The 12418-nt window shown below is 34.5% G+C and overlaps 1 protein-coding gene across 1 annotated transcript in view; it reads right to left on the bottom strand.

Moving 5' to 3' along the window:
- CNBD1 (cyclic nucleotide binding domain containing 1) overlaps positions 1 to 12418 on the bottom strand; it is a 493815-nt gene that overhangs the window by 207424 nt on the left and 273973 nt on the right. The window contains exon 5 of the mRNA XM_063079257.1: positions 4714 to 4859. Within this exon, the coding sequence (XP_062935327.1) occupies positions 4714 to 4859 (146 nt within the window). The remainder of the gene's footprint in view (positions 1 to 4713; positions 4860 to 12418) is intronic.

Genomic DNA, 12418 nt, shown 5'->3' with positions numbered 1-12418 from the left:
GTGTTATTGTTGTCATAAAAAATTTATCTCATAAAACATATCTACTCAGTTCTACAATTATTTGCTTATAAGATTATAAGTTTCTCTGTTTAGAAAACAAGATTAAATGACAATATTAGAGAAATAAAGAATATGGCAAGGTTCTCTTGGTTTTGCTGCTTTGATTTTTCTCAAAGTCTCACAATCATTTCTTGGATAGGGTAAGGCTGAAATGGAATGGGTCCACACAATGAAGACAGAGATTGAAAAAGATTTCCGGCCAGTTTCCAATGATGAATTTTCATGAATCATAGGGAACATTTTATGTGTTAGTCCATTCAGGCTGCTAACACAAAATAACACTATGTGGCTGATAGAAATTTATTTCTCACATTTCCATAGGCTAGGAAGTACAAGTTCAAGGCACCAATATATTCCATGTCTGGTGAGAGCCTTCATCCTCATAGATAGCAATCTTACCTGGTGGAAAAAGTGAGGGGTCTCTGTCAGGCCGCTTCTATAAGGGCCTTATCCCATTCATGAGGGTTCCACCCCATGACCTAATTACCTCCCAAAGGGCTCACCTCTTGATTTCATAACCTCAGGGCTGAAGATTTCAATGTATGAATTTGGGGGGAATGTGTTAGGGTTCTCCAGAGAGAGAGAACCAACACAAAATGTATGTAAATATATGAAAAGGGATTTATTAGAAGAATTGTCTCACATGCTTCTGAAGGTTAAGGAGTCCCATGATAGGCCTTCTGCAAACTGGATGCCCGTAAAGTGACTCAGTCCAAGTCCAAAGGCCTCAGGACCAGGGAAGCTGATGGTGCCATTGGTATAAGTCTCGGAACCCAAAAGCTGACGAGTCTCAAATTCTGATGTCCAATGGACAGGAGAGCAGAGTGTATCCCAGCTCCAGTAGATGGAAAGAGTTATTCACCTTTTTCCTCCATTTTTGTTCTCTTCAGGGCCCCAGCAGATTGGGTGGTTCCCACCCATATTGAGGGAGGATCCTTCTCACCCAGTCCACTCAGGCCCACATGCTAATCTATTCTGGAAACACCCTCATGGACATACGTAATGAAATAGCCCTATCAGGTTTCCAGGTACAGCTTAATCTAATCAAGTTGGCATTAGAATTAACCATCACAGGGGACATAAACATTCGGACCATAGCACCTCAATTTCAGTGAAAGCATATCCCTCTTTAGGATCAATGCACATATTTCAAGGCCATGTTTGCCTTGAGAAAGCCATAGTCTTTATGGTAGTACTAAAGATTTTATTACTTCTTCCTATGGTTAGATTTGTCCCCAAAGAGTTCATGTATAGGAGCTTTATCCCCATTGTAACAGTGTTAAGATGGTAAGAAATCCGACTATGGTATTTGAAAGATGGGTCCTTACGAGGTGTTTAAATCTTGAGGATTGCACTCTCATAAATTAATTAATCTATTAATTGATTAATGGGTTAATGAATTAACGGGTTATTCTGGGAATAGACTGCTGGCTTTGTAAGGAGAATAAGTGAGCACAGTAAAAACACACTTGCTCAGCCCTTGCCATGCGATATTCTGTGCTGCCTCAGAACTCTGCTGAGAGGCTTCACCAGGAAGAAGAACCTCACGAGATGTGTAACCTGGACCCTAGATTTTCCAGCCTCCAAAACTGGAAGAAATAAATTTCATTTCTTTATAAATTACCAGTTTCAGGTATTCTGTTATAAGCCACAGAAAATAAACTAATACACTTCTATTATGAGTGTATTATTGAATTAAGGCTAATTTATATATGCAAAAGATGCCCACTACATTTTTCATGAGATTTCACTGTTGTGTTTTTTAAATGTTAAGAGAAATTTAAATCATACCAGAAAATAACATCTATGCAGGTTAAGAAAATGTTAAAAATTTAGTAATATAAAAATATTTTCAGCATTAAAATAAATATAAAATTTTATTAAAATGAGGGGCTATGAAGTTTTTGAGATGCAACCTCATGAAATTTGGAAAAAGAATAAAATAAAAGAAAAATTAGAGAAATAATACAATAAGACTTAACTTCAGGTAAAGGAAACCGTAAAGATGATTCAAATATAAAAGAGGAAAACACTATTTCACTCATTTTACTGGAATGTGTTTCAATATTAACATAAAGGTAAACAATAATGAAATTTTAATCTGGGATCTAGCTCCAGGTTAGCCATTAAATTGGGATCTGAAGCAAGTTAATTCTTTTAACTTCGACGAGCTTATGTTGTCAATCTTAAAAATGTCCCCTTCCCAGTCTGTAAAATAAGAGATCCAATGGAAAACTCTTCAGATCATTTGACTTCAATAAACTATATATAGTCATATATCTACATACACATGTATAGAGAGATGACTATATGCAATATATATTATATGCAGTAATTTTAATATAGTAGTATATGTAATCTTTATATATAGCAATTGTTATACAGTAAACAATTAATAAAACAAATAATATACAGTAAACAAAAAATATACAGTAAACAAATAATTAAAATATAGTAATCATGTTTTAGTACCAGTATCACTTAGAGATATGCATGTTGTATTCACTCATTAAAATCATAATATTCTTTTCCTGTTAATACTTTACTGCTTATGAAAATTGAGCAAGAGGCTGAGTGAATAATGGTAAGTTTCGGAAGCTTTCTTAAATAAGAAAGTTCTAAAGAACTAGCGGCCAAAAAAAAAGACCAGAAGGTGCAAACAGCTGTGTGGAATTTACTCGAGAGTAAGGGAAGCCTCAGCAGCAGATTGAGAGACAGCAGCCTGGTGATGAGGGGCTACTAGGGGGGCTACTTTAAGTAACAGCAGGGAGAGAAAAGCACATACATGAATGAAGAAAAGAGAAAAAAACAGACACCTCCTTGTGCTTGTTTCTTAAGTTGAATGAACAAAGAGATCTACACAGGTCAGATATTTAATGAATTTGACTGCTTTGATAGTGAGACAGATCTGAGCTGTCAGAACGAGATGTCTTAAAGACTCAGGAGAAGGATTTTGACACAAGTTGGTGTAAACGCAGTCTTCTAAATTTTTTTTAAAGTGTTGAAAGTTTTATGCCCTACTGAAATGAGAGTTGGAATTCCTTATTTTATATAAATAATAAATTAAAGTTGGTATTTGTCAAAGATTGCAAGTTAATATTTTAATAGTCAATCACCTGAGTTATTAAGATGCCATCAGAATAAAATGTTTGCTTCTAGTAGTAATTTTAGAACCTTTTTGAAAAAAATAAATGTATAATTATAAAAACTTACTACGGATGAATTCAACCAACACAAATATATCTAGAAAAAAGAGTTTCTTGGTCTTCATCACCCCTCAATTCCACTCCCCTCCATTAAGGCAACAATTTAAAATATACATATTTTTGGAGTGTCCTTCTGGACCTACTCCTATGAATTTAAATAAGATATATATATTTAGACTTTTTCATAAATATATTTATACAATTCTTCAGTTATTCTATTTTTATTTACTGTCTTAAAGGTTTATACATATATACATATATAGATAGATCTACTGCATTCTTTTTAGCCACTGCCTAGAATTCCATAGAAAAGATGTATCACTGTCTGTGCAGTCAATCTTCTATTAAAGACATTTACATTGTTTCCATATTTTTTACCATTACAAATATAATTTCAGAGATTTATAAAACAAAGTGATTTTTAATTACTATCCTCAAGCTAATGGCAATGCAATGTTGAATGTTTGTTCTTTTTTCCCTTTCAAAATTATTTTATCCTCTGCAACACTCCTTTAATTTATTTTTCACTGCTTGATCTCTGATTAAATAGAATTATGAGAGACCACTGGGGGGAAAACTCTCAAAATATATAAATCTTTTCAACAGACACATGTCTCCAAAATTCCAGCTAGGTTTTAAGTGTCATGACCTGATGAACCACTTCACACAATGACATAATGCTCAGAGAATGAGTTTAGCATCAGGCTGCAGTGTGCTTGAAATTCATTTCTAACCAGGAATACTCTGTGTGATATTTTTTTGTCTTGGGGTGCTCATTTGTTGAGAATAATATAATAATGTCCATTTTTATTTGTTTCTGTGAGGAATAAAAAGTGATGCTCCGGACACAAAGAATGTATTAAATTGTATGCCTCCCCCAACAAAAAATTTAAAATATAAAAAGTTCTATTAACTTATCCACTATATTCTGGCAGAGGGACTAGAACCTAAAATTGGGAAAGTAAAATCCGTCTGGTGATATTTTTTTTCCGGTATCCGGGTCACTCAAATACTCTCTTTGACCACTTGCTGCCTTAACTCTGAAAACAAACATCACTTACCAAGTGTGTATGTCAGTGAGTGGTTCCCAAAGTGTGGTCCCCAGACTAGTAGCATTACCTGAAATACTACTGGAAACATGATTAAGGCCAGACTTACTGAACCAGAAATTGGGGGGTTGAGCCCAGCAATAGCCATCCCAATGAATCCTCCAGGTGATTCTGATGTGTGCTCAAGGTGGAGAAACACTAGTATATATCTAAAACCAGAAGTACTAAAATGTGAGATGTTATTCATTTCACTACTAGTAACCTTTCAAATGATATACATCCAAATAGTATATTTTAACATGTCAAATGAAATTATGAGCATTATTATGAAAGAAAACTCAAAATAGTAGCACGTATTTTATATTGCCAAATTTCTCTCCACATCAATCTATTATTACCTGTACTGCCTTTTACCCAGGTTTCAGAAATGACACTCTTACTAAGTGTTTTCAGATGCTCATCGTTTAGCTGAGTGGTTAAACCTGGAACTGTTTTCAGAATCTTCCACACAGTTTTGTGTTCATGTGGTGTCCTGTGAATGGGCCTGTAAAAAAAAAAAAAAAGAAAAAAAAAAAAAAGATTACAAATTCAGAGACCACTGCATAAGTGCAAAGAAACAAAACAAAAAGTCCTGATTTTTTAGTTTCCAGGTTTGTATTTTCTTTTTATTCAAGGTTTAAGAAGAACTGCGATGATGTCCTATTTCATCTTACTAATCAACGTCAGAATTTATTCCTCTCCCAACATTAGGAAGCACCTCCATGACACTTTAAACTTTAGGAAATTACATAGTGCTTTTATCATTTTTTAATAAATAGAAGACTCAGTATTTCAGCTGAAAGATTGTCTCTTTTATTGGTAATTATAATTATGAAACTGTCTTTCAGGACAGAAAAGATGGAAGTTGTTTATTCTCGATCCTTTTAAGTACTGTAAGGTTAGAGCAAATGAATCTATAATTTAATATTTAAGGATATAAATTTTAAGTGAAAAAATACATATATAATTTTAAATAAAACATTTGTCATACAATGGATGATATTTTTTAATTTTAATCATTAAATTCACTATTTAATAAAGGTAACACCATAATCAAGATACAAAATTCATGTTAATTTAAGTTTTCAAGGGACTAACCTAACCATCATACCATTGCTAAATGTTCAGCATCTTTCAAGCAAATTTTTAAAGTCCAGTTTGAAAAATAAATTTAGCAGCATAAAGGAAATTTAGGATGCTCATACCACACATGCAGGCTCGCCAGTAACAGTCCTAGTTTAGACATGATATCCTGTTGGCCCATCTGGTATGTGTTTGCATGTGTGCATGTTTGTGTGTATATGTGTGTTTATTGGATAATGATATAAATTGTGTTTTTTGTTATGGGTTGTAGCAGAAAAAAAGAAAAATTCAAAAGACACTAGTAGTTGGCCTTGAGAAAACTGGTCCCCTACTTAACAGCATTTAAAATTTGTACTTCAAATACAATAATAGAGAATTAGTATCAGACATGGCATGGTGTTATAACCAAAACCTAAAATATGTCACTGACTTAGCAACCAAATAGGTGGTAGCAAATAAATAATATCACAGACTGAAAAGATGTATTTTTTTTTTTTTTTTAGTGGTAAACATTTATTGTTTGCTTTGCAATAATTTGTAAAGCAGAACAGTACCTAGGAAACTTGTTACTTCATGGACAGAAGTTTTAAAAAGCCAGAAAGTTACTGTGTTTTATTTACTCAGTATTGCTTTTGTAGCAATGTTTTTTTTTTAATTGACTAAAGTTGATCAGTTTTCAATCGTACATGAAAAAGAATAGATAGAATCCAGAAATCTAGAGTGTAGTTATAATAGCCAAGTGTTTCTTGATTTCATGTAGCAAGAAAGGACTGAAAAAAAGACTTGACTGTCAAGGGTCTATTAAGTCTTCTCAGTTAAATAAAGGTGCTTTAACCCTTTGGCAAAACTCTGATGAAAAGTTTGCCTTCTCGTCCAAGCCTATTATTTCAGAAGACCTTAAGGTAACTTCCATTAAGAGAAAGGCAGACACAGGGAGAATAAGCACAGAAATAAGCAAAGACTTAAAAACAATGCTTAGAACATAACCTTGGCTTTGATTACTAGCATGTAGAAGATGCTGGAGGCAAACATATCAGAAGCCCATGTTTATACCACTGAAGAATCCAATATCATGGACTAGTAAAGTTTTTGAACTTTTAAACCAAAGAACATTGTACCACAATCCTCACCCTTCAAAGAGAACATATTCTCCAATGTTTTTGTCATATTTGTCTACTAAAATAAGAGACCAGAGAAAACCTCCCAGATAGTAGAGCCAAGAAGTGTTCCTCCCAAAAAACAGATCCGAGATCTAATGTTAAAAATTTCTTTCAAGGTTACGACAGAGGTTTTACAATATTAGCTGAACAAAACAACATTGTTGCTATGAATCAATAACTATGTCTTTCTTTTTCTTTACGGTAAATAGCCTGTCACTGGCTCCATCGTTGTATATGGTGTAGGAGAATGCAACAAACAGTTGTCTCTGATATTTATGTTAGCAGACCAGATTGCCATATCTACTCTAGATGGAGAGGAGGGCATATCTTCTAAGATACTGGAGTTCGAGGTGCAGTAATGGGTGAAACGTCCAAATTTATCTTTTGGTGAGAAAGTAAATGTATGGGTTGGATAAAGGGTATGCACAGGTACTTGGTAAACAGAAAGAGGCAAACTACAGAACAGATGCTAGCTGTGCAAAAATTGATTCTTCTTATTTCTGTGCACACAGCTAGAATACATTTCCACATCAGCCTTGTGGCCATTTGATTATGTTCTAGCAAACGGTATGTGAACAGACACAGAAGTGAATTGTGGCCCATTACATGGTCGAAATTTGTAGATATTCCATTTGCATCTAAAAAGAATGTGTGTGTTCATCTGTTAGGTACAAAATCATGTATGTGTGTGAATGTGTGCACATACATAAACACAGGTACATCAAAATATGTGTAAACATATGTATAAACATATATATAAGTAATAGGTCCACGTGTCTGTGTCTATAAATACATATAAATATAAACCGGTGCTAACACATGTGTAGTACCTACTATGTGCCAAATACTCTTTCTATAGACAAAATATATAAATATACTTTATTATAATAAAACTATTCCCATTTAATAAATAGGGAAACTATGCACAGAATTGTTAAATAACTTGCTCAAGGTCTGTAAAGCTAGCACTAGGTCTCACAGACCCCTCGAGCCCGTTGTCCAGACTGAGTGACAAACCCTCCACACGCAGGTCCACGTGGTAGGTAATAGGAAAAGGTCCTTGGAGCTGTGGGTGAAGAAATAATAGGCTTTACTGAGAGCTTGGAGCAGCTGCCTCAGTGGCTTCCAGGAGCGTCTCTAGAAGCTTCGCGTGTCAAAGCCATTAGTCCTTTATACTCAAATCCACAATCCGAAACCCTCTGAGGGATGCAGAATCCAACCCCAGGATGTGAGGAACAGCGTTGGCATCACCCCACTGTCTGCAATTTCCATACAGCAGATGGCGGACTGGACGGAACTGCACGTGCACAATCACATTGGACAATAACAAGGAACACCTGGCTGCACACGCGCATATTTACACCAGATGCTCGGGAAGAACCTGAACATCTCAGGGGCCCTTACCATTTTCTGTATTTTCCCAACAAGGTGTCATGCGTAGTCATGGCAGAACTAAGTGGCAGCCGTAAGAACCCAGGCAGCTTGGCCGTGGATTACATGTTAGAGAATTTCGGCTCACAGCCAAAAACTTTGTGTGATTTGTTAGGTACAACCACGGGTAATTACAAATGCTTTACTCAACAGGCCTCACAAGGGAAAGCTGCCTCCCCCCGAGACCTGGTGCACAGACAGCCAGAGCACTGCAGTCTCTGAAGGGAGTTTGTAGTCCAGGTCTCAGGACCCCTTGGCCGGCCACACTAATGCATAGCTGCATTTTTAGTCCAGGCACCTGCATTTAGCAGTCTCCCTTTTGGATAATGTGGCAGAAGACTTTATCCATTCCGACTCAATACTCGGCTGTTTTCCACCCCTAGACCTTCCCCTTACCCCCACCCCAGCCCTCAGGCCCATAAAACTGCAGAAGCTTTTTGTTCAGGGCTCCCTCGACAGCCCCCGTATTTGCACTGATCCGCCTTGACTGGTGCACACTTCCACGGGGGTTGGGGGAATGGAACGTAGAGAAGTCGGTGCTTTCTTTAGTTTTAGGCTCTTTCTTATTCTAACATCACAGTAAGTGATTAAAGCCTTCACTGTTACTTCCGTTTGAGCTTGTTGCTTTAATCAGCTATTCTGACATCTGCTCAGTATTCTCTCTCCCCAGCTTTCTTGATCCCCTAACAGTGTTCTTAACCACTATACTATACTATAACTTATTATGATGATTTTCTATATCTCGCCTTGTATTCTATCTCTTTGATCTATGTATTTGAGTGATTTAACACTTCAATTAAAACTATGGATTTATCTATTACTCCCCAGAATTCAGTTACTGTTTCATATTTGAAACCTATGTTATTTCATAAAAACAATAGTTGCTTTTACCAGTATAAGAGATCTACCTTGGTTCCTTCTGATTTTTTCCTCTTGAATTTTATTTTGTCAGGTATTAGATTTGCTCATTCCAGTTTTCTTGTTTCATATATACTTAATCAATATTTTTACCATTATTTCATTTTCAAAATGGTGTATATTTGTATTTTAAATGATGAATTTCTATCAAGCAGACTAGGTTGGAAGTCCGTTAACAAAATTGTTTTTCAATCTATGAGTATGACATATCTTTCCACTTATTTATATCTTCTTTACTTTTGACAGTGTTTGATAGTTTAGTGTACAAGTCTTGCACTTGTACACTAAAAACTATGATTTCTAAATTCATTTCTAGGTATTTTATGTTTTTGAGGGTATTCTAAATGGTCTTATTTCCTAAATTTCATTTTTGGATTGTTCATTGCTAGTGTGTAGATTTGACATTTGTATATTGATCTTGTATCCTACAATTTGGCTAAACTTATTATTTGAATTGAATTCACTAGTTTCTCTATGATTTTCCTTATGCAAGATTGCATCATTTGCAAACAGAGATAGTTTTAGTTTTCCTTTCCAATCTAATTGGCTTTTATTTTTTCTCATGACTAATTGTCCTGGCTAGAACATCCCTTATAATTTTGAATAGAAGTGGCTAGAGTAAATATCCTTCTCTCTTCCAGATCTTTGAGAGAGAATATTCAATCTTTCACCATGTTAGCTGTGATTGTTTCATTGACGCTCTTTATGAGATTGAGAAAGTTCCCTTCTGATCTTGTTATGTTGGATACTTCTTTTTTTAATCATGAGTGGATGTTGGGCTTTGTCAATTCTTAAAATCGTTTTTTCTAAAATGATCATGTGTTTGTTGTCCTTTATTCTATCAATATGGTATATTACATTAGTTGATTATTGGATGCTAGATCAACCTTGCATTACTGGGATAAATTCCACATGATCATGGTGGATAATCTTTTTTATACATTGCTGGATTCAGTTTGATACTATTTTGTTGGGAATATTTGCATCTATATTTATAAGGGACATTGATTTGTAGTTTTGTTTTCTTATGATGCCTCTCTCTCTGATTTTAGTATTATGATAATGCTAGCTTCATTGAATGAGTTGGTAAGTGCTTCTCGCTTCTATATTTTGGGAGATTTTGTGAATAATTGTAATCAATTTTTACTTAAAAGTTTGGCAGAAATTACTAGTGAAGACATCTAGGACTGGAATTTTTTATGAGAAATGTTTTTTTAATTAGTAATTCAATCTTTACTTGTAGGTCCACTCAGATTTTTTTTTTCTTATTGAGTAAGTTTTGGTAATTTATCTTTTTCTAAGAATTTGTCCTTGAATTCTAAGTTACATCATTGTTGGCATACAGTTTTTCATAGGATTCCCTTATAATCTTTTGTATTTCTGAAAGGTCAGTAGACATGTCCTCTCTTTCCTTCCTTATTTTAATAATTTGAGTCTTCTTTTTTAAATTTTCTCAGTCTAGGTAAAATTTTATTTTGTTGATATTTCCAAAGAACAAGCTTTTTTCTTTATTCATTTTATATTCTCTATTTTATTTATTTATTTTAGCATATCAAATATGTTATGAGAAGTCATTTTCATTCTTTTTGAGGATTCCTTTAACAGCATGAGATGTTTTCTTTTGCTGCTTTTAATATTCCTTTTCTTTAAATTTAAAAATTTGACTATGATATTTTTAGGTGAGGAACTCTGTGTTTGTACTACTTGGAATTCATTGAGCTTCTCTGGCAAGTAGCTTAATTTTTTTTTTTTTTTAATCAAATTGTGGAGTCTTGAGCCATTCTTTCTTCAGGCATCCCTTTTCCCTTTTCCCCCTCCTCTTCTTCTGGAATTCCTGTTATATTTATGCTGGTACATTTGATGGTGCTCCACAGATCTCTGAGACTCTTCATATTTTTCATTCTTTTCTTTTTGTTCCCCTGACTGGATAATCTTAATTGATGTACCTTCAAGTTTGTTGAGCCTTCCTTCTGGAGCTCAAATCTGTTGTTAAACCCCTCTAGTGATTTTCTAATTTTAGTTATTGTACTTTTCAATTCCAAAATCTCTATTTGGCCTTTTTTCTTTTTTTTTTTTTTGCAGTTTCTCTTTTTGATATTCCCTTTGTGTTGAGACATAACTTTCATACTTCCCTTTAATTCTTTAAGGTCTGTATCCTCTGTAGTTTACAGCTACTTAAGTCTCTGCTCATTTAGCTGAGTAGTCATCTAAAAATTGTTCCAAGATTTCTTTAAATGCTTTGAACAAATAAGCCCCTCCCCAGATTTTGTTGATGGGTTAGTTGTGTGTTGTCATTTTACCTTTAATTTGTTACATACAATTTCCTTTAAGTTTTTGAACCTATTCATAATAGTTGATTTTAAATCTTTGCTAAGTTTAACATTCAAATCCTCTCAAGATATTGTTTGCTGTTAACTTCTTTTTTTCCTTATATGGGACATACTTCTTTGCATGTCTGTTTCTTTACATGTCTCATAATTTTTGTTGAAAACTAAACATTTTAAACAATATAATTTAGCAACACTGAAAATACATTTGTCCCTCCTCCCCAGGGTCAAATAACAACGCTCTGTGAGTAGGGCTGCAAGGCTACTGGTTTTCACTGCTACTGTGGTTCAAAGCTATCACAAAATTGGAGAAAAGAGGATTAAAATTAGTCAATATAAAAAGCCGCAAACTCTGCTTTTCTTACCAAGGTTCTGCTATTTTTCTTGAATAAATTATCTTCATATAGTTGCAAGCATTTGACTGATTTAGAGAATTTTGAAATAGTTTATTTTGACATTTTTTTTTTTTTTTTTTTTTTTTTGCTTCTATGAAGGAACAGCTTTATGGAGGTCCTCACTGAACTATTCTGGAAGTCCTGCCCTTGACATTGACTCTTAAGTTTCTCTGATCTATAGCAATACCCCTAATTTCTTCCCACAGCTCAAGGCAAACATACATCTCAAGCACCTACTGACAAGGGGTTAGGGAAGTCCTTTAATTATAATTAAAAATATTTGATAAATAACACTACCGACTAACAAGAGATTAAAAGAAATAATGTTTAAGAGCCTGGTGGTCACTCAAAAGGTACAACTCCTTATCGTTTTAATGAATAAATGATGGGCTTGTAACTTACATATTCTGACTCAAACATAGAAAATATTATTTACTACAACTAACCTAATCTTGTTCTGGAAATCTCATTTTTGATAAATTAATATTATTTCAGCTTCCTTCTACCTTTCTACATGGGTACCCAAGAACTTTCGTATATTTGAAATACTATACTCAAGCCATGAAGAAACAGAAGAGGTGGTAACTCAGGCACCTACCACCTGTTACCACCTTTCCCCCTTGCTTGCTGCCTTATTCTAGCACCAGTCTTAAGAATTTCTCAGGCTACACTCTGACAAATGATTAACACACTCTGTAGTTCTAATATTCCCCCGAAACCTCATAATTGAGTCTAATGTAAATCCCTGTG

This window comes from Cynocephalus volans, chromosome 15 (genome assembly GCF_027409185.1).
Source record: "Cynocephalus volans isolate mCynVol1 chromosome 15, mCynVol1.pri, whole genome shotgun sequence".
In the NCBI taxonomy this organism is placed as follows: domain Eukaryota; kingdom Metazoa; phylum Chordata; class Mammalia; order Dermoptera; family Cynocephalidae; genus Cynocephalus; species Cynocephalus volans.
Note: the sequence above shows the minus strand (reverse complement) of the source record. Positions and strands in the feature narration are given on the sequence as shown.